Here is a 23,422-nt window from a genome sequence, read left to right on the forward strand (position 1 = left end):
TACCTAATCTAACTAGTCCAAACCATCCTCTGGCTGCCAGAAATTACTGCTAGATCGCGCAGTTTTCCCCAGGTCACCCGAGTTACCAATTCCTTCACACGCACTGTGCCCTTGGCGTGAATAGAAACCTTTTATTACTCCACTAATTTGATTGGGTGATCCGGGTGAAGATTTCTCCTCCTGCACGCTGCTAAGAGTAATCAAGTTTGGTTTTACCTCTGCTTACCATGCACCCGACTTACCACAGGCACAATTCTTCGACGGACCTGGAGCTATCAGGGAAAATAGTAGACAGGCCTAACATCCAATACACTTTATAATCAGTAAAATATTTTCCACAATTTTGTATAATGACCACAGACACCTGATGAAGTCAAAGAAACTTTATATAAGAATTCAAAGAGAAGATGCCAAGATAATAAGCGATACACAGAGTAATATATCAAACATTAAAATCAACACCAATAGGTAACTTTGCATCAAAAATAAGACCATTAGGATATATGGGAAACTAAAGGTAGAAGTTTTAGAACAAAAACTAGTCACTGCAATTTTATACTAGAACGTAGGATTAGGGGTGAGACCTAGAACATGTACTTAACCTAAGTATTTAAGCTATTCTTGCTAAGTTCACTGCAAACCACTAAAGGAAAGGGGAAAAAACGGGAACATGCTATGGTTTTATAAAATCAATGAGTTTCTAAAGGATGGGGGGAGAGAAGGAACCAACTAAAATTCAGACACATATAATTGCAATGGCAATAGAGTAATAACACGGGTAAGAATGCTTTTACCAGATCAGATAAAAGAGAGAGAGAGAGAGAGAGAGAGCGAGAGAGAGAGAGACGTAAACCCACAATCTATATTTACCTAGTTCAGATTGAAGACCAACCCTGGCCACGGGTCAGTTGGGAAGACGGGGACAGGGACCCTCAGAAAGGGAATGCCAGAATGCGAGCAGGTACAGCTCACGGACAGTAAGGACAGGATACCCCTCAGGTTCAGGTCAAAGACTGGGCCTCCCAGGGTACGACCAACACCCACAGCTTCGGACAGCAACGCCTGCGTTACCCCCTCCTGCAAGTAATCCGCCAGTAACCCCGATTGGATTTTCGAATTCCCCAGCAAAGTGCTTCGCCAGCACTTAAGATTTTCCACCCCTTATGAGATTGTGGAAAGTATGGACAAAGTGCTCCGCAGCACTTTCAGAATGAGCACCTATTGAGATCGTAGGGTCAGTGACAGGTCTGCTACTCGGACAAGTCGGACAATTTTCCTAAGCTAAACTAGGGCAATTATACGGTTTTGGGGACCCTTAGACCACCCACTAATGTTGCAAGTGACAGTTTCCCACATTGTGATTGGTCAGGAGAGGTGGTGCGGTCATTACCACCTCCTAGAATTCAGTTTTCTCATGTTTAATATTCAATTTTGCACACCCGCCCCCCGGGTTCACGTTCCCATGCATAGAATACAGCAGTACAGGACAGTTCACAATAGGTAGCAACAGTATTGCTTTTTCCAAGGTAAGACTCCGTATTCCCAGCGATGTTCCCAGGCGCATTGTGCTTCAGGAGCCAGCTGGCTAGATTTAGCTTCTGCGCGGTTGGAACTTTCTCCGGTCATGTGACGGTGCCCAGCAGAGCTTCAAGTATGGCTCCGCTCATGATTGCCCCAGCCCACAAAGACGCGGTACATGAAAAGTAAGCGAAAACAAATTAAAATCATACATAAAATGATCGCACTGTATACCAAGATAAAACTTAACCAACCCTTTCTTTGTAATGACCATAGCATTAAGGATTAGTGCGAAAAGATAGATAGGCTAAAGCTGCTGCAGTAAGCAGAGAGCGTGGTGAGAGACAAGCAGCCATATTTAGCATCAATGCGCATGAGCACAGAATCCCTCCAGAATGCGAGTGCGTCACATCACATGGGTATGACCGACGCATGCGCAGACTGAATTTCGGCAAAGCAGCCATTTTCAGTGCAAGCTTCGTTTTAGTACGGAAAAGACAAACAAGCAAGCATCCTGGGGACACCCGCGTGTTGGAAAAACGCCTTATAAATGACGAATAATGAGGTTAATATTATTATGCAGTTTAGACAAGGGTTTTGCATACGAGCAAGGTGCTTTACGGGCAAATCCTTGCTCCATCATTTCCACCTGTCATCTTGTATATATTTACAAACTAATGTGTACTGTTGAGTAGTATGTGCGTAATAAAGTACTTTTCCTTTTTGTAAGTAAAAACAGTGACTGGACACCTTCCGCCACAACTTCAATCAGTGGGCCGAGCACCTGTTCCTCAGGCCCTCTAAGAGTCTCAGCACTTTACAGCCATCCGATAAATCCCCTCATGAACCAACCAGAGAGTGTTTTCCCCTCCCATATTAGTTCAATCAGCCAGCTGGCCATGAGGCGCAGGAAAGAAGACTCACCAGTGGTAATAATTCAGGTATATGTACCAGGCGCCAGAGCGATCATGAGAATGCAGATTCTGGCCTCCAAGCCGGACTCCTCTATCCTGCCATCTTAATTAACCCTCAAAAGCCTGTCCATATGTGGCAAACTTTGCTAACGTCCCTGTGCTCTCAGTCAACTCTGTAGAAACCACAACTTGACTTGAGCGTAAGGAATGCCACTGGCTAACGAAGAACAAAAATGTCAATATTGAGGCTAGTACCCAGTTGGCATATTTAAGTTACCCATATTTTCATATTATATGGTTTTCTGTGTACCCAGGGACTGTAAATTAAATGTCACTTGCGGACTGCAGCCCTGATGGTGCCACCACTACAGTGACAAACTGGAGGTAAGTAAACAAATAAATAAATAAAACTAATTTCGTTGCACCGCTGCATCGCATTTGGCAATGTAGCGTGCGCAATGAAATTCGTTTTATTTGTTTACTTACCTCTGTTCGGCTGTATGGCGTAGTTTACTACCCCCCACCCTGCTCCTCCCCCGCCCCAACCCACTCCCACCACCGGCCACTACTGCCTGGTTGGTTTATCATATGTGCTATGAGTGAGGTCCCTTTTCTTCCAATGCCGTCGCTAGAAGTGATATCTTCCCAGTCCAGTAGCAGCCGGTGGTGGGAGTGCTGCAGTGCGGGGAAGGAGCAGGGTGGGGGGTAGTAAACTATGGCATGAGGCCGAACAGAGGTAAGTAAACAAATAAATAAATAAAACAAATTTAATTGCACGCTGCATTGCCAAATGTGATGCAGCGCACGCAACAAACTTCGTTTTTATTTATTTATTTACTTACCTCCGTTGGGCTGTATTCCATAGTTTGCTACCCCCCCCACCCTGCTCCACCCTCGCCCGCACCACAGCACTCCCACAACGAGCCGCTGCTGACGTGGTCTGCTTTCCATCTGCAACAACGTGCAGGCTGGGTTTTCTCATTTTAGACTCCTGCTGGGCCCACAACAAATGCAAAAACAACAGTTGATGGACAGAATGCAGAACAATGTCATACATTCACCCCAGTACAGAGATCTGGGCCTAAATCCATCGTTTTTTTGCTCATCATGCCATTCCAGTTTGCACCAAGCCATATCCAAATCAGTCTTGACCCTGTGCCTCATGGGAACAGTCCAGCCCAAACTGCCAAGCCAGGTCCTCCCTGGACCGGAAAAAAGTATCCTAGGATCAGTTTCGGGGTTTCACCCCTCTTTAGCTGGGATAGCTTGAATCCAGTGGCACAGTGAGCCTGGTACCCACATCTGGGCATACCTGGCGCACTTAGGGCAAGAAAGCAAAAGACACACCATTGATGGACGGAATGCAGAACAAATCAAAACATTCACCCCCAATCAAGAGATCTTGGTAAAATCCATCATTCTTTTGCTCACCATGCCACCCCAGTTTAGACCTGCCCATATGCAAATCAGTCTTGACCCTGTGACTGCCTTCTGTCCATCAACTGTTGTGTTTGCATTTGTCACCTTGAGTGGGACGGGTATGCCCAGACGTGGGTCCTGTGCTCTAAATGCCATTGGAATCAAGCTATCCTGGCTGAAGAGGGGTGAAACCCCGAAACCGGTCACAAGATGCTTGTTTCCAGTCCAGGGAGGACCTGGCTTGGCAGTTCGGGCTGGACTGTTCCCATGAGGCACAGGGTCAAGACTGATTTGCAAATGGCCAGGTCTAAACTGGAGTGGCATGGTGAGTAAACAAATGATGGATTTAACCCAGCTATCTTAACGCGGGGGTGAATGTTTTGATCTGTTCTGCATTCCATCCATCAACTGTGTGTCTTCTGCTTTCTTTCCCTAAGTGCACCAGAAGTGCCCAGACGTGGGACACGGGATCACTGTGCCACTGGATTCAAGTTATCCAGGCTGAAGAGGGGTGAAACCCCGAAACTGGTCCTAGGGTGCTTGTTTCTGGTCCTTTCTCGCCCTAAGTGCACCGGGTATGCACAGACGTGCGTCACGGGCTCACTGTGCCACTGGATTCAAGCTATCCTGGCTGAAGAGGGGTGAAACCCCGAAACTGGTCCTAGGGTGCTTGTTTCTGGTCCAGGGAGGACCTGTCTTGGCAGTTCGGGCTGGACTGTTCCCATGAGGCACAGAGTCCAGACTGATTTGCATATGGCCAGGTCTAAACTGGGGTGGCATGGTGAGCAAAAAAATGATGGATTTAGGCCCAGATCTCTTGACTGGATGTGAATGTTTTGATTTGTTCTGCTTTCCTTCCATCCATTGTGTGTCTTTTGCTTTCGGGCCCATAACAAAGGCCGAATTTGAGGGATCATCAGGCCTCCTTTTGTTCAAGTCTCCTGGCTGAGAGCAGTTTGGAGCCTCATACCTAGAAGCAAATGCAGCAGAGGGGAAACAAAGGTTAGCACTTCACACATACTTAAGAAAGGCAGCTTTTCACTTTGTTCAGGCTCTGTTTACTAGATATGCATGCACTGTTAGAATGTCACTTGTGTTGATCTCTCCCAGTATTTACATAATACTAAATGTAATTCTTACTACCTCTGAGGAGGCGTTGAAAGAATTTAAATGCCACTATTTTTTCTTGTAAAGCACTACTCATTCCATAGCAGTGTCAGAGTGCTTTACATCACATGTACATATTAAAGTCGTGGCTTGTGATGCCACTTCCTATGATGTAATTTCTGTGATGCCACATGCTATATCATGCGTTGTGATGTCCAGTGCTGTGATGTCACTTGCATACTGCCTAGCTAGGTTAGTCCCCCCCCACTTCTCTTTTTAGGACTTGTGCCCTGGTTGAGGAGTTGCAGGGGATGGGGGGATGGGGAGTCAGGCTGTTTCCGACTGTTAAATTTCTTTGGCGTATATGGCTCTTACCACATTGTCTATCTACAAGGTGCCTAAGGTTTGACCAATCAGTGGGTGCACTATTTAGCTTTGCCCAGAGAGTCAGAAACAAACTGATTGAGGCCCTTCTAAAAATCTATAATTGTAAATGCCTTCCAATATTAACATGAGGCAGCTATCTGGGAATCCCGCTGCCTTCACTTTCTAAAAATAGAAGAAAACTTTTAGCAGAAGAAAACTGATTCATCCACGTCTCCTGGGTAACCATCCTCATTTCATCCTACATGAAGAACTAGGTTTGAACTATATAGAGGACTGTGTTAATCTAGCTTCGATGCTACTATGGCTGTCTGCTTAGTACAAAGCCAAATCCTCCTTAAATAGGATTTTTTTTAGGATCGCCATGATTGTGACAACGGCCGTAAAATCCCCTGGTTGCAGCACATTAACTCAATAGTTGCCATTTTAGGAAGGCCAGACTTATTTAACAGGCCCAGGGGATAACACCGGGCAAAGTAGCATGGGCCAACGATACATTTAGTGCTTATGCTACCCCATCCCGGGAGGGATGAGAACTGATAAATCCTTCTATGCGTGGCTGTGTTCTGATTCACACTATAATAGATATGGATCCATAATTATTCATGGCTATTAATCTGTGGGAGAGGTCAATGTTAATGAGATTTCGGCTGGGCAGTAACCATAATCATCTTTGTTTTTCCCTGGGCCAATACGATCCGGTCACTATACTCATTTGTCCAGGTGCTGAACCCTCTCCGCAAACACTACTGCACTTTTAATTTTTTTGTAGATCTTTTACATGTCAATTCTTAAATCCAATTTTCAAGAGTAATGGATTTTACAAGCGTAAGCCTTCACTTTTTTTTTATAAACTGTTGAGTACTTCATTAATATATAATACTGTCAATTTCCTAAAATCGGCAGTACGACACTTCAGATCTTTATTTTAATCACTTTTAGTTTGCTTTATTTTTTATAATAAATATTACAGATAATATGATTGTAACTAGTTTTAAATTGTGCTTTTATGATGATGTAAAATTAAATATGTAATTGAATAAAGATATTGATCTATTGATTGACTGACTGACACAGAGAGCCTGATTCACAAAGGTAAACATACACTATTGTGCACATTTACGATTGTTTGCTATTCACAAAGGAATTTACGAGTAGTATCTTTACGAGTGTGTAGTCTCTATATGGACACTCTGCTGTCATAAATATGCTACTCGTAAAAACCTTTGTGAATAGCAAACTATTGTAAACTTACGCAAAAGTGTATTTTTACCTTTGTGAATCAGGTCCTCAGTTAGTGGGTGTCTGTTGCATGCCTGAGGACTAGGGTACTAGCCCACACCAGCTCCCTTGAGTAGTACGTGTATGAGATAATCCAATCAATCAGTTGGAAGGTTCTGTTTCAGAGCATTATTACAGTAGTAGGATGTGGACATTGTAGTAGCGGTTAATGTGAAAACGCCAACTTGTGCATGGCATCCAGCGTCCTCTGCCATTTGTGCTTAAAAAACTGTTGTGTTTATGTATAGGGCACACCACAGATTTAATGTTTTGGTGCTTAATAGATATTCTGATTTTATTGACCTCCAAAATGGGATTCAAATATGTGACTGCAGATTACAAACATCTGCGCAGCTGGTGCTTAACCAACTCAGCTTGCTTAAAGAAGAGTAACAAATGGACATCCCAGCAATACCTCTGACAGCCCCTGTATCTTTTATTTGTTTCATCCCCAGCAGATTCAAGATCTCGAAGATCATTGTGGTGGGGGATCTGTCGGTTGGGAAGACATGTCTAATCAATAGGTACGTACAGGTGGGTAAGAAGAACTGGTGGCTATTCAGTTAGGCTCTGCAAAGTCTTCTACGGTCTGCAGCATGTTTCGGGCACGATTCCTGTTTGAAGGAGTGTTCGCTGTTTCAGGATATGGCCGATGCTGGTGCTGGGGCTTTCAAAGATACTAAGAAACAATATAGATCGAGGCCCATCTGTTTTTCCCATTTTCCTGTCAGATGTAACATTAAAACACCAGTGCATTCTTCAGTTCTGTCTTTGTCCTCAAACTATCATCACTATAAATCAGTTCTAAGCCCTTTTGAATTTTTGCAATGATTTTCCCCTGCCTGATCTCCAGGGGGCGGTACGAGGTATTTACATGAGAAGAAGAATTTCTGAGCTAACCCCCGAAGGCTTCTTGTACAACCCTCTTTTGCAATATAGTTTCCTTCTTGGCTGTATTCATACGATACAGCAATCTCTTCCCCATCTAATCTACTTACACCACAAGATTTTATAATGTATCTGACATATAACCTCCCCAGGTCTTCTGTATTAACAACTTTATTGTATTTACAGACTAGTTCGTCACAGGGAATGAGCTGCTCTGTAATGGGCCACCACTCACATCTTTTGTCATTTATATCCCGGCTGGGAGAAGGTATCAAAAGGGAAGGGACTCCAAATATTCTTCAAACACCCTTTTCCAATAATCACTCTGTGGGTTCTTTTGAACGTTAGTAAGGCCTGCCTGACCAGAGTAATATATTTGGCAATCATGAATTTGATTGCATTTTTAAAATAGGACCGAACTCAACTGCTTTGTTTAAATAAGTCTAGACATGTTTAAACATTGCTAGTTTAATAGATTCATTGTAAAATATTTTGAGGAGGGGCCCCAATGATTTATTTTTTTCCACGGAGGGAGGGGCAGCATTAAAAAGTATGAAGACCTCTGGTCAAGACCCTTCTGGAGGTGTGGTCTCCGGAAGGGCGCAGTGTATTCTAGACGTGACCTCCATAACTGAGCACAATGATTCTGCTGTGTCTTTCAAAACTTGGAACAGTATTCCAGATTAGGTAGATCCCTAAACTGATCCAAAACTACAGATTTTGCCTCTGTAACTGGAAACCATACTCCAGATTAAGGATCCAGAACTGGGAACAAAACTGCAGATGTGGTCTCCAGAGACTGGCATGACTGCAGTTGTAGCCTAGCTAGTTGTACATAGTGTTAACACAACTTCGATAACATAAAGTTTGCAAAACCGGACACCTCCAAGATCCCTCTCCTGTGTGATTATTTTTTCCTCCACCCATCTTGAAGTCATACTCAGGTCTTTAATGCCCCACAGTTATAGCTTTGTACCTGACTGAATTGAATTTGGCATTGGCAGGTGATTTGATAGACCTGCTGAACTCCAAAGAATAATCTGACCAGTTTATGGTGGCTGGACTCCACTGTGGGTCCATTAATTGACCTATAAAAGAGAAAGACCTCAATGTCATTGGTTAGAACAAAATTGGACAATACATTCTGCATCAGTGCATTACAGTTGAATTATCTCCTGAATGGGCAGAGTTACTCTGTACCTGGAGCTTAGATGAAGTATCTCTTGCCTCGGCCAAATTGTCTTTATTCCTCCAATCTGAGCCAGACTTTTTTCTATACCTCCTGCCTCGTTCAAATATCCTGTAAGCCCCTTCCTATTCCTCGTAAAATTTTCTCTTTAGCTCATGACAAATCCTTGATTCTGGTATCCATACTCCTGATTGAGGACTCCTGTATACCTTTTGCATGGTCTACATTTTGTTTTATACATTATGCCTAGTTCAGGTTTCCTCTGCACTGCTCACTTGCTAAGAACCTCTAATACACGTTATCTAGTTGCTGTTGCTACTCGAATAGATTGTGCATCTGGTTTCCTCCATGTCTCCTCCCAGACTTTACCATTGGTTCGTGACTGAACGTAAATCTTCACATAACGACCCTTATAAAAATGCCTACCTTTCAATTGGTTTCCTCAACAAAGATGTGACACTTTCTCCCAGCGGCAAACCGTAGAACTGTGTTGCAGGTGAAATGAAATGAAATGGAAATGAATGAAACTTATATAGCGCACGACTTACCCTGGGGCATCTCCGCGCTTGCTTAGGGAACCCGTCCTGGTATTCCCCTGTGAGATAACCCTGGCAGGGTATCCACAAGGTGAAAGCCAGGCATCCCACCGCGAGGGGCCGTTGTGGAGATTAAGCAAGCTATTGCCCAGAGTCGCAGAGTGTGAACCAGTGAGTCGAGAAGGCACCAGAGCGAGAATTATCGAGTCCGTGGAATTTTGAGCCCAAGACCCGCCGAGGCGGGGAATTGAACCCTGGTCCAGGGCCGAACTCAAGCTCCAGGTCTGCCGCCTCTAACCCCTGAGCCACACTTCTCCACTCGGTCATTCCGGGTTTGATTCTTCAAACGCACATTTTGTAATGAAATGGGGTGTATTTTATGGTGTGGTAGTGCAACCTAACTGTGTTATACATTCACCAACCCCTTTAGGTTTCGTCTGTCAAATCCCATGCTCAGTCCTGGGTAGCTGTGACACTGAGAAGCAAGGCTTACACAGAGGAACAAGTTTCCCAATCTATAAAAATAGGTTGTAATTTTTTAGACTCTAGAATAATAAAGATCCACTGAAGGGTTTTGGATATATAGATAGGAAAGAAACTTTTTAAGGAAAGCATAGGTGTCTCTTTGGTTGGTTAGAAGTACTTTGGGCGACCAACTCCTGCAAGGAGCTAGTCAGGGGGACCAGCAAGGTCCTCAAGAACAGTTAACCTTTACAGAAGAAGCAGTCCTTCAGCAGTTCCTGGCACTCTATCTGCATTGTAATGGATTCATGTGGACTGCATATGTAAGGGATGAAGGATGCTGAAGATGATCTTGATACGACGTGGTCAAAGGTGGTCTTACTGCAGGGATTCCTTTGTCCACAAAGAGGGTGAGAGGGTCATGGTTGCATGGTTGACGTTCCCACAAAGTCATCTCTGGTCTGGCCGGTCTGGTAGCTACTGGGCTACCACTCATCCGTTGTCAAGGTCACAGGTCAATCCTTCCTGAGTCAATAACTCGCCTTCTGAGGGTCCCAGAAACTCTCAGACATCAATCCCGGATTAAGGAAACTCGGGCAGTTGTGTAGCAAATGGGGTGGTGGTGGGGTTGGGGGAGAGGCAGACAACCCAGGTGGCACGAGTTTTGGGGGCGGCGATACCCCCTTCTCCTTGCTCTTACCAGAGGCGGCCGCGGAACAGCATAGCAGGTGTCACCAGTACCACTACCCCACTGCTATTACCCGTGGGGCGGCAAAAGCAGGGACCTCGTGTGCAACTCTGTGTGTCGGGTCTTGGTCCTCATGCTGCATGGCGGCAGTGGTAGTGAGTTGAAGACTTTGGGCTACCAACTTACCCCAGCAAGCCTCTTCCGCTGTTGTGTCCCTGTGCTTCGAACAAGAGGCCAGTCACCTGGCCTTTAGAGTTCTCTTAGCTTGAGTGGGCTCTGGAGCCAACTTCTCCTTGAGCAAGACAAGGCAGGCCCAGACCTTGTCCTCACTAATCACTAGGTGCAGTCCTCGTTGGTGCAGCCTCTCTTTGCGGGTCCCTTGGTGGTCAAGATCTGAGTTCTGGGTGCCAAGGGTGCCCTATTAATCTTCAGAAAATGCCAAAGTTTAGCATACAGTTGGTACTCAATGGGCTACCATGTTCCCTTCCTCCTGATGACCACTTCCTAGGAAGTGTGATATCTGGCTATCCCAGGATGTACCATTCTGCCCACTCTCAAGATGGTGAGACCCAGGGCAGGACTGAGAACCAAAACCGGCCCTGGCAAAGTGCTCGGACGGCCCCCGGGGGTGCGACCGAGCTCTTTGCCGCGGCCGGTTTTCGGCCGATTTTGCAGCAACGCTGCAAAACGGCCCTGTAACAAATAAGGCCCCCACCCTTGCGGCGCACCGGGGGATTGCCCGGTGCCCGCAACGGCCAGTCCGGGCCTGGTGAGACCTCTCTCTTGACACTCGGAGCTCCCAGGCCTACCCCAGATGTGTGGCTACCAAGAGGCACATGCCCCTGGTAAAAAAAATTTGACAACTTGCTTAACCTCTCCTGTCCCCAGTGCCAGCCTGTTTGCCTAAACAATAGAGTGGCCCTCCCAAGTGTTAACTATTTGCCCTTCAAAGGTGGCTTTTCCTTTAAAGCTCGCATTGTGGGCTAACACCCGTGTGGCTTTCTGCAGGACCGAGGTAACACCTCTCTCCCATGCAAGCCCCTATGGTGTCCTTTGCCGGGAGTCATCAGCACAGCTTCCCAGGAGGGCAAAAAGCTGTCTGTAGGACAAGCCCTCTGTACATCTTAGGAAACTGGAATTTTGTTGCAGTTGTCCCCCCTGCTTTTTGCCCTATTTTTGACTACTAGATTCTGTCTCTTCTATAAAATGTGATAATGTCTAAAGTACTTATCCAATTAGGAAAATCTTGGTGTCTAAAATTATATAGCAATATATGTTATTTTTCTAAATTGGTCCAGAGTTTCTTCTTGAGAGTGTGTTTTATTTATTGACTGTGTAAGAACTAATGCTAAACACCACCCTCTGATAAGCCAAACCTCTCACCCATACTCCCACAAAAGAGAGCATTTAAGTTTTTTAATTTAAACCCTGTAAATCAATAAGGGCTGTCTGGACTTTCTACATAGTGTACCTCATTTCGGTACTCTACATAAAAATTCAGTTTCCTACATACATCAGTACACTGGCACTGGAAACCTTGGGCAACAAACGTGGCAACTTCTAAAGTGCCACTTTGCCCACCAGTGACTTTACGTTCAATTTACCTATTAAATTGGACTGAATGCACTGATTCTTTTTATACCAAACAGAACCAACCGTAGTAATTGCATTCAGATTTAGAAGGGCTGGGGTGCTAGCCTGCAACTCTGTACTGGCCAATGGAGCTACTAGCCTTCCCACAGTATATGGTCTCCTTTTTTATATACAGCACCCTGCCTTAGGGCTCATTAGGCCGTCCGTAGGGGTGACTTACATACATTAAAAAGGAGGTTCTGGGCTTTGTAACGGCAAAGTCGAGTTAGCCATTTCCAACTGTCCTTCCAGTCTATAGTGTCAGAAGGGGAACCATGTTTTGCCTTGTCCTACTCACGGTGGCACAACAAGTGTTGCAGTCCCTGGGGGACACTCTAAGTTACAGGCCCTGGGTACCTCTGGTACCATATACTATGGACTTACAAGTAAGTCCGGCTATGCCAATTGGGGACAAGCCAATCAATCATGCACCATTTTAAGGGTCAGAGCACATGCACAGAGTCCTGTTTAGCAGGGCTCTGGCGTTTCAGAGCTGTTACACCAGTTCCTAATAGTCAAAATGGGGCAAAAGTTGGGGTAAACCTGCAAAAAGCCTGTTTTCTTACACATGTCCTTCTCTTGTCAGAGATACATGCCACAGACAGGCTGGTTATTGATACTGCTAAGTTTAATTATGGTATGCCAATACCTTAGTGAAGGGTGGGTCTAAGTTTAAGAGAGCATGCCTGGTTTTTCAAGCAGATCAGCCGGGAATCTGCAAATAGCTAGGTGAAATCTGTGCAAGAACACAATCAATCAATCAGTGACACTTATAAAGCGCGCTACATACCCGTGGGGTCTCAAGGCGCTAGGGGGGGGGGGGTGCCGCTACTGCTCGAACAGCCAGGTCTTCAGCTTCTTCCTGAAGGAGAGGTGGTCTTGGGTCAGGCGCAGGTCGGTCGGGAGGGAGTTCCAGGTCTTGGCGGCCAGGTAGGAGAAGGACCTTCCTCCTGTAGTCGCTCTTCGGATGCGGGGGACGGCGGCGAGGGCGTGGTTGGCTGATCGGAGGTGGCGTTTGGGAGCGTAGAAGTTGACTCGGCTGTTGAGGTAGCTCGGGCCTTGGTCGTGTAGGGCTTTGTGTGCGTGGGTGAGGAGGCGGAAGGTGATTCTTTTGTTGACGGGGAGCCAGTGAAGGTCTCTCAGATGTCCGGAGATGTGGCTGGTTCGTGGGATGTCGAGGATGAGTCTGGCTGAGGCGTTCTGGATCCGCTGGAGTCTCTTCTGGAGCTTGTCGGTGGTACCGGCGTAGAGGGCGTTGCCGTAGTCCAGTCGGCTGGTGACGAGGGCCTGGGTGACGGTCTTCCTGGTCTCGGTGGGGATCCACCAGAAGATCTTCCGTAGCATGCGTAGGATGTTGAAGCACGCCGAGGAGACGTTGTTGACTTGCCTGGTCATGGAGAGGGAGGAGTCCAGGATGAAGCCCAGGTTGCGTGCATGGTCTTTCGGTTTGGGTGCGGTGCCCAGGGCGGGAGGCCACCAGGAGTCGTCCCAGGCGGAGGGTGAGGAGCCGAGGATGAGGACCTCCGTCTTGTCCGAGTTCAGTTTCAGGCGGCTGGTCGTCATCCACTCGGCTACCTCTTTCATCCCTTCGTGCAGGTTGGCTCTGGCGGCGGCGGGGTCGTTGGTCAGGGAGAGGATCAGCTGGGTGTCGTCGGCGATTATGCTGAGGTTGTGTTTGCGTACGATGGCCGCGAGGGGGCTCATGTAGACGTTGAAGAGGGTGGGGCTCAGAGATGATCCTTGGGGGACGCCGCAGATGACTTCGGAGGCCTCTGACTTGTACGGTGGTAGGCGGACTCTCTGTGTTCTTCCGTCGAGGAAGGAGATGATCCATTCCAGCGCCTTGTCCTGGATTCCGATGTTGCTGAGGCGCCGTACTAGGGTGCGGTGGCAGACCGTGTCGAATGCCGCGGAGAGGTCTAGGAGGATGAGGGCCGCTGTTTCTCCATTGTCCATCAGGGCTCGGATGTCATCAGTGGCGGCGATGAGGGCGGTCTCGGTGCTGTGGTTGGCTCGGAAGCCGGACTGTGAGGGGTCGAGGGATCCGTTTGTCTCGAGGAAGGCGGCCATCTGCTTGTTGACGGTCTTCTCGATGACTTTGGCTGGAAACGGGAGGAGCGAGATGGGGCGGTAATTCTTGAGGTCGGTGGGGTCCGCTGTTGGTTTCTTGAGTAGAGCGCTGAGTTCGGCGTGTTTCCAGCTCTCAAGGAAGATGGTGGTGTCGAAGGATGTGTTGATGATGTCTCGCAGGTGGGGTGCGATGACAGCGTCGGCCTTGTTGAAGACGTGTTGAGGGCAGGGGTCGGTCGGTGATCCGGTGTGGATGGAGTTCATCGTGCGGATGGTGTCTTCGGTGCTGATCGGGGTCCAGGCGTGGAGGGTGGTGGTGGGGGGTGGTTGTTCGGTCATGGTGTGCATTGGTTGGTTGTTGAAGCTGTTGTGTATGTCCGCGATCTTGTAGTGGAAGTATGAAGCGAGGGAGTTGCAGAGGTCTTGCGATGGGGTGATGTCGTTGTTTCCTGCGCTGGGGTTGGAAAGCTCTTTCACGATGTTGAAGAGTTCCTTGCAGTTGTGTGCGTTGTTGTCCAACCGGTCCTTGAATGCTGTTTTCTTGGCGGCGCGGATCAGCTGGTGGTGTTTCCGGGTGGCAAGTTTGAAGGAGGTCCTGTTGTCCGGTGTCGGTTCCCTTCTCCAGACTTTCTCGAGGGCTCGGCAGTTCTTCTTGGAGCTCTTGAGTTCGTCGGTGAACCATGGGGCCTTCTTGCTGCCGGGTCTGCTAGGCGGGGGTCCTCAGTGGGGCGAGTTCTTCCGCGCAGTTGCTGATCCACTTCGTGAGGTTGTCGGCGGCCTGGCTGGGGTTCGCTGAGCTGGCAGGAGGGTGCTGGCTCAGGGAGGTGGTGAGCTGGTCTGCTGTGATCTTGTTCCAGCTTCTGCGGGCGGCCTGTTGCTGGTGTTGGTGGGTCGTCGTTCTCTTGAAGGTGAAGTTGACGCAGCTGTGGTCCGTCCATTGAAGCTCTGTGGCGTGGCTGAAGTCGATGTCTGTGCTGGAAGAGAAGACTGCGTCGAGTGTGTGTCCGGCGAGGTGGGTGGGGGTGGACACCAGTTGCTTGAGTCTCAGGTTGGCGAGGTTGTCGAGCAGGGTGCTGGTGTTGCGGTCGTTGTTGTTCTCCAGATGGAAGATGAGGTCTCTCAGGAGGATGTAGTCAGCGGAGGGGAGGGCATGCGGGCTGACGAAGTCGGCGATGTCCTCGCTGAATTGCGTGCGTGGTCCAGGGGGTCGGTAGATCAGGGTGCCTCTGAGGGTGGTGTTCGGGTTGGTGTGGATCTGGAAATGCAGGTGTTCGGCGCTGGTCAGGGTGTTGTCGGTGCTGGTCGTGAGACGGATGGTGCTCCTGTGGATGATGGCGATGCCTCCTCCCATCTGGTTGGCGTTTCGGTCCCTCCGGACGATCTTGTAGCCCTCTGGGATAGCGATGGCGATGTCGGGAGCTGAAGAGGCGTTCATCCAGGTCTCCGTGAGGAAGGCAACGTCAGGGGCTGTGGCGTCTAGGAGGTTCCAGAGTTCGATGGCGTGTCTGTGGACGGAGCGGGTGTTGAGCAGGATGCACTTGAGGTGGGTGCTGCTGGTGTTCGACTTGGCGGGTGCTGGTGCGAGGCTGGTCCAGATGCAGGTGAACTTGCAGGCGTGGCAGCTGAAAGGTCCGTGGGTACGTGGTGGAGTGGCTTGATGGCATTCTGGGAGTCGGCCGGTGTTGAGAGCGGTAAGGGTGGCGGCGGAGTACGTCAGGCGGGTCGGTCGGGGTCCTCGTGGGCCAGGGGTCCTGGCACTGGGCGCGGTCCAGGCGCGGACGGGCGTCCCAAAGAGTTGATATCTTTAGGTTGGTGCTTCTGAGATTCAAGTTGTCCTGCAACATGAATCATTCCTGTTCAGGTATGACAACAGTGGTGCAATGATATTGAAGTCCTTGCCAGCCTTTTAAAAGTTTGGAATTAACATTGACTCCGTTTTCTATATTTGTTCCCTAATCCTCAGGTCTTTTGTATTTTAATCATTATTGGCTTTTTGTAATGCTAATTGCCTAGTTCGTTTTTGGTTGCATTTGCTGTCATCTTAATGTGTTTTCTATTTTGGACACCGCTGTAATGCATTTGGGCCTCTGCGGATCTTTAAACAATACATTAAAAAATGTCTCTTCCTGATCCAGTATGCCTCCTCTGTGGTCAGTGTTTCTTCCGCTGTATGCCCAGCTTCAAGTTCTGTCTGCCTTCTGCATGCTGGAGATGGCTGTCAGATCCAGGGCTTCTCAGCTTCCTTACCGGCTCATTGGTTCCTCTATACATCCACTGTGGTCAGCGTTACATGTATACCTAATCCCTGTTCAAGGTTTCTTCTACATTTTTTGAACAGTTAGGGTGCCTTTCATTCCTTTTCAATTGTCAGCATCTTCCTTGTACCGCCTGTCTTCCTCTATAGCTCCTCAATTATGATTTTTTGTGTATCTCTTGGATTGTTGATTTTCTTTGTAGGGCTTATACACAGTGTTGCCCAGGATTACACATTTTTCATGCAGCACAGCACACACATGTGCTGCACCTTGTTGCACAAAGAGGAAAACCACAGTGTGGAGCCACATCTGCTAAGACTGCCCTACTCCTACTATCAAGCCCTGCGCTGGTGCTCTGCCAAGGTGTTTTGTGCGACGCACAACCTCACGCTATGGCACAGTGGTCAGTGTACACTGTCTAGCATAAGATTTGTAATGAAAGCATACCCTTCTAATTCAAATACCTTTGCTTTAACAGAATCAGAAGAATCCTGTGCATTGTATGTGTGCTGTGCACCGCAGCACACTTACAGTGAGTTCTTTTTTTTTTTAAAGATTGAACCCATTTCCCCTGGTCCATGTCTGCTTTTAGTGGCTATCTCAGTAGATCAAGCTTGTGTCCAAACCTATGTTTGTCAGCACTGACCATTCCTAATTTTCACGCAATACAACACAGCAAGCCAACTTGTTGCACTGCGTGAAAGGGCAGGAATATGCCGTATCTATTGCCAACGCAGGCACCAAGGTGCAAGGGTGCCTGCGCTGTGGGCTGGATTGTTTTTGTGCAGGAGGGGGTACTTGCGTGGCACATGGACAATGCAAACCTATGATAAATCTGGGCCCATACCTCTGTTTGGGTTGCTTTGCACCAGTGCAATGCCTTAGTAAACTGGGCCTGTAGGCATCTTTCTTCCTGCCTCTCAAGCTCCTCACCTCCCAGTCTGTCGTTTGTTTCCTAGTTGGTGAGAATTCACATATTTCCCACTTTACTGCTGCATCTAAGGCTTTGAATACTGTTCACAAGGGAACAACAACAGCTCCTGGCTCAATACAGTCCCTCTCCTTCTCCAAAGGTTTTGCAAAGACACCTTCGACAAGAACTACAAAGCCACTATCGGGGTGGACTTCGAGATGGAGCGATTTGAAGTGATGGGTGTCCCGTTTAGCCTGCAGCTGTAAGTATCAAATGTAATCAGGGAGGGGGATAGAGATAGGCAGGGCAGAAACAGAGGTGAGCACCGTAAGGAACGCCTGGAAAGAGGTGAAATAGTGGGAATGAGGCCAGAGAAGTAATCGAAGTGTAAACCAGTGACAAAAAAAGACAGGACATTTGAGGTACAGAAGGAGCTTTTTGCCTCAGGGAGGGAGGGGGCAGCCATCAAGGAGGAGAGACAGACTGTGGACATGAAGGGAAGAGACCAGGAAATAGTAGACCAGATGAAGGAGGTAGTTAGAGAAGGAGCAGTAAGGAAATGAGATATGTTCTGCTGACAAAACAATGGCTGCCTGTGTGAAACGTTGTGTAGTAGCACTTGCTGCTTAGACTGGTGTTCTTAAAGTGCTTTGAAGTCACAGAACAGTCGCTATACGTGAACAGCAAGCTTCTATTGTCATGATTAATGTGGAGATTGTAGTGGATGTGGCGGAGGGTGTGAAGATAGGGTGGCAGTCTCTCCCTGGTCTTGATTGTTAACCTGCTGCTGCTTCTCTCTCCTCCCCAGCTGGGACACTGCGGGTCAGGAGAGATTCAAGTGCATCGCATCGACGTACTACAGAGGAGCGCAAGGTATGGACAGGGCAGTCTCTTGACGGAAAGAAAAGGCTGTATTATGTGAGCATTGTAAGCAGTGCTCTAGCTATCCATGAGCTGTTCTAGAACAAAAAAGAGGGGTCCGAGTTAAAGACCATAATGCGCATGAGTCTGACATAATGCATCTGCCATCCCAGCACCATGAAAATATGATACTGTTTTAGTGGGGAAAGGTTTCAGTAATAGAGAGAAAGACCTCGCTGGTCCCTACACACACCTAACAATCATGGCAGCCTTTCACTCTTAATAGGTCTTCAATAGAGCGCTACCGATAATTGTTTACATCAGTTTGGGAATGTGTTATACAAGGCACATCATCTAGGTCTCTTTCCTGCTAATGTCTATGTGGAAGGGTTTTGCTTGAAAGGGCCTTAGAGTATCATTTAGTTCGGAACCGGAGCTGCTGCTAACACCACCGAGTGTAAGCAGAGTGATAAGAGAACACACCTAGCAAATTCCATGTTGAGTTTTGGAAGCGGGTTAAGGTTTGGTGCAGATTTTGAGGTTTTTTAGGCTCAGGTGCCATCTGCTACTTGATATGGTCCTGAAATCTGGTGTTTTGCTACAATGAATAAGCTAATTGTAGCTGAACACAGGTTTCTTGAAACTTTGATGAAGCTGCCTTTGAGCCTCCTACGTTCACCTTCTGAATAGAAGAAGGTGTCAAGAAGCTTGACTCCATTGTATGGCTCGGAGCATCATTTTGGGCTCATATTAGGTCGAAAAATGCTCTAAGTCCGATTAAAGCTGCTTTTTGTGGGTCCTTCTTATAGGGAAGGATGAGAATCTGTCCTATCCTACCATATAAACATGACTCTTGACAAATTGTGATTGTCTCACTGTTGGGACAGCCCAGCTTCTGTTCCGCTCAGTACTTCTAATATCCTCATTAAAGTGTACTAGAAAAAAAGATAGGAGGGTTGATCAAGCTCAAAAGTAAGGTCTGGTAGAGACCTACGAGCTTTAAAAGCACCCCATATAGTGTATTGGTTTCTTGTGGAACCACCAGCAATGGGGCTGAAGGTAGGGATACTACAGCGAAGGAAGAAGCCCCCAGAAAAGGCCTGATTAACCTTGCTGCATGACCTTAAGATGGCGGCTTAATCCCTTATATCTCTATGCTTGAGGAACCTAGTCCGGTCTCCAGGTTTTCGGAGTGTTCATGCTTCCCGCTCTCGCTGCTTGCAGGGCTGTGTTGTGCTGGCGGCCGGGAGGAGGTCAGGAGGCTTCCTTCAGCCTGCCGCAGCCCACTGCTGCTCATTGCTGTCTCCACTGCAGCCCATCCTTCAGCGGAGCAGCATAGAGGTGAAGCTTGCTTGCGAGAAAACAAGAGCAACACGGACTGCCACTGCCATAGACCTCCAAGTCAAGCGCTGTGGACGCTGCAGGTTTCGCTGCGATTTCGGCTGGCTTGCGGCTCGTGGGATCTCCTCCCCCTGACCCAGATGTGAGGTGTGGTGGGGCGAGGGCGACCAATTCAGTTAATTGAACGACCTGCCTGCAGTCTAGGTCCCCCCCGCCCCCGCTTGGCTCTTTAACTTTCTTCTACAGGCTGCACTGAATAAGACAGGAGTAAGGAGGACGCTGCTCCTCTGCCTCCTCCACCTCAAGCCTGCTTTCAAGCCCCAGCCGCTGCAGTAACTGACAGCCAGGAGCAGGGGGGAGGGGGGGAGGGGGGGGGGGGGTAGAGGGAAGAGGTGAGCCGTGGCTGAGCCGAGACAGGAGAAGTGCCGGGGAGCTGGCAGCGGGCAGCTGCGTGGGGCCAGGGCCGTTTCTACCATTAGGCAAGACTAGGCGGTTGCCTAGGGCGGCAAAAGAGCTAGGGCGGCAGAAGGGGGATTTTTTTAAAATTTAAACCTATGAAGGTAAAGAGCCGCTTGCCGCTGCTGAGTACGTTACACATACGAAACTCACTTTCGCGCCACCAGCCTTCCACCAGATCACACAGGAAGAGCCTCTAGGATTCTTCAGGGAAAGTGCAGCCATCCGAGGCGCGATGTTCTGCGTAGTGCTTGAACTATTCGTCGTCATGCTCAAAGCCAAAGTCAGCGATTGCAAAAGCGTGAGGATGCGTTCGCACATGAAAGTTCATTGTAAAGGTCAGTGACAGGTCAGTGACAGTTTTAGGAGCAAGAGCCAGTTTGGGTGCCTCTTGCCTACCGTCCCTTTCCTGACTTCTGGGAGTAAAGAGGTATTGGAGTTCGAGCAGTGTTCCCCGCATGCTCTGACTGGCACTCATCTAGTTTAAGGTGGCCTGCACTTGACTGCCAGACTGTAGGTGGCTACTGAAATGAAGGCTTTGTGGCGAGAATGCGCTCTTGTTGGAATGAGGAAAGGACGTGTGACGCAGACCCCCGATCATTTTGCTTTAGGATTTCAGAGTTGGACAGCACAGGGAGAGAGATGGAATGGCGTGTGCACATGTTTAGGGGATGTGTGTGTGGGGGGGAGGCTCTCTTCTTGCCTTTTGTGTGAAGATGGAAAAAGGAGGCGATAACAGCCACAGCAACAAAAGCTACTGATGTTTAATCTCAAAAAGAGTTCTTATTAATCTATTGTCTCTGGACATCGGCCTCTGCTTCTTGCAAGGAAACACAAGACGCATTTTTAAAGTTTCTAAACACACGATTCTGCATTAAACCGAGTGCCCACAGAGAGCTGAGTGTTGATTTGTTTATGTGTCCTGTCACTTACGCTGCCGGGGGCGGGGGGGGGGGGGGGGGGGGGGGGGGGTTGAATGCCTTTAAGCCCTATGGGCGTTGCGCACCTTACCTAAGAGCTGTCCAGAAGGTCACATGTGTGCCACTCTGACCTGCAGGGTTCTCATGGCGCTCAAAAAACAATCCTCCACTTGCAAGCGGGGGTTGATGAGCTCTCCCAAGGAAGGGCTACAATAAAACAAACTAGCACACCATAGGCCCCCAGGACCCTTCCCTGCTCACCTCCCATCCTAATACTTTACACTGCCCCTGTGGGTGCTTACACTGTGTGATTCTGGGCAAATCACTTAATCTTCCCGTGCCTTAACATGAATGTGTCCGTCTGTAACGCAACTGGTGCTCATGTAAAGCGCTCCAATGCCTTCGGGTGGAGTTTGCGCTATATAAAACAGCAAGAAAATACTTGGTAGGGGGCCTCGTGCTGCTTTTGGGGAGCATTGAATCAGATGACATAGTAAAATAACAAAGAGCACTGCATAAGAGGCTTTTCTCGTCACCATAAATTCATAAACAGCCTCTGAAGACGTATAACTAGTAGGCACTTTATACAGCGCTATATATGAAGCTGTGTGTGTTCCGCGGTGCGCAGTGAGCCTACATGAGACAGTGGAGACTGGGAGGGATTTATGAGGCCAGGATTCAGGCCCTCGCCAAGGACCAAATATGTAGGACGAGGAGGCCGCACAAGGGAGTCACAGGGGAAAGTCCTCGAGGGAGCACAGCAGGAACATAAAACTGAAAGACAACGCACCGCACTCTCCAACATGCAGTGACGACCCCTCAACGAGGAGTGAGGAGTGAGGCAAAGACAGAAGCTGGCAGAGTGCGGCTGCATCAAGGCAGAGGCCTCGTCCTGGGCCGAGGTCTAGAAGACATTAAAAAGAAGCACTTCGAGAATCTGTTCAAGGTCACCTACCAAGGGTCAAAGGTCAGCTGCACCTGCGATAGTTCAGGAGCACCTCCTGTAAGGAAGGCTAAGGGACCCCTAAGGGACGAGGCTCGGGTAGGATTGAGCACACAAGCATTTTTAATGTGTGAATGAATTAATGGATAAATGAGTTGAATGAGTGCAATGTGTCTGCTGGAACGGGTATAGTTGGAAGAATTAAAGTAAGCTAGAGTGCCTTTACGAGGGGTCGCATAAGACCATGTTACAATAGTAATTACCGCACTAATACTGTTCTTCCTTCTACCAAATTCGCAAACATTTATTTTGCACGAGTACATGCATGGGAACAACGCGAATGGCCAGAATGCGAGACGCCGCTGTTTGCGGCATTTGTTTTTTGCGCTGAATTTTAGCACACAATATAGCACCAAGTGCCGGTTTTGCAGAATTGCTCCTAATTTTGCATTGGGCATCTGTGTACATAGTTCTGGGAGTGTATGGCTACCGTAACGGTCTGGCCTGAGCCTTTCGTTAAGGTCGTTTGCAGGACTGACTGTTGTGATCGTGTTTCCTGATAGTAAATGAGAGTAACATAGAAGGGTTCGGCAGTAGAGGGTGTGCTCTCTAGCCTGGATGACAGTGGAAGAGAGTGATGGTAGTAAAAGGGAGGGGTGGCATTTTTCAATTCTTGCCTAGGGCGGCAAAACACCTAGAAACGGCCCTGCGTGGGGCCGTGATCAGCAGCGGTTCCTGTCCTCTGTACGGCTGGGAGAGGGCTGGGAGAGAGCTGGGGAGTGGGGGCCGCAAATGAGAGCGGTCCCGTAGACATCTCCTTCCCTACTCTGGCCCACCACAGGAGCTGCATGGATCACTCCGTACCTCGCACTTGCTCTGTGCGTGGTGTGAGTTGTTACTGCTATAAGCTGCTGTGTCCACCGTTCCCGCCAGCTCTGCCATTGCGGCTAACAAGGAGACAGAGTGTGGAGGAGCAGTGAAAAGCGCCACGGCCTGAGAAGAGGAGGAGAGGGGGAGAGGCTGGGTGAACAGCTGCGGGTACCCACCCTGTCTCTCTGAGCATAGAATTGGATAAGGCCCACCAATAATCAGTGATTCAGCCATTGCCCCCAAAAGGAAATGAGATCTAGCAGGGTTAGGGGGTGCCCGTCAAGAACAAAAAAGGAGACAAAAACGAGCAAGCGCAAAAGAGAGCCTCTAATTCTCAAGGACAGCATGGCTGGGCCACTCAACAAAACCAAACTTAGAGATGGCACTTCATCCCCAGGCATTGCATCCCCGGATATGGGTCGTACTATAAGTGACACCAATCTGGAAGCAGGTATAACTCAGACCTGCTACAAATGGTCACAGCCCAAGATCTATACAAAGTTTCAGTTCCTAAAAAACCCATGGGACGCCCTTTTATCAAGCTCGATTGCAGCAAAAGGCCTAAAAAATACGATCTCACCACTCAAACTTTCGGATAATAGGGAGAACAGGACTCCAGCTAATGACCGAAGCATAACAATCGGCATAAAAAGCATCCCTGGGCCAAATTAACTCTTACATCAATCACATAGTATTTTTGCTTCAACTTTAGTTGCGCAATGTAAAACCAAACCACTGCCGCAAGGGCCACAGGATCATCAATAGCTGAAATATC

At 48.2% G+C, this 23,422-nt stretch overlaps 1 protein-coding gene across 2 annotated transcripts in view; it reads left to right on the forward strand.

Moving 5' to 3' along the window:
• Positions 1 to 23,422, forward strand: part of RAB34 (RAB34, member RAS oncogene family) — a 125,613-nt gene that overhangs the window by 55,184 nt on the left and 47,007 nt on the right. The window contains exons 4-6 of one of the 2 annotated variants that reach the window (XM_086955152.1): positions 7,079 to 7,147; positions 17,417 to 17,518; positions 18,065 to 18,129. In XM_086955152.1, coding sequence (XP_086811278.1) covers positions 7,079 to 7,147; positions 17,417 to 17,518; positions 18,065 to 18,129 — 236 coding nt within the window. The remainder of the gene's footprint in view (positions 1 to 7,078; positions 7,148 to 17,416; positions 17,519 to 18,064; positions 18,130 to 23,422) is intronic. The other variant, XM_086955153.1, reaches the window with a different exon arrangement.

Source organism: Lissotriton vulgaris, chromosome 2_1 (genome assembly GCF_964263255.1).
Source record: "Lissotriton vulgaris chromosome 2_1, aLisVul1.2, whole genome shotgun sequence".
Classification (NCBI taxonomy): domain Eukaryota; kingdom Metazoa; phylum Chordata; class Amphibia; order Caudata; family Salamandridae; genus Lissotriton; species Lissotriton vulgaris.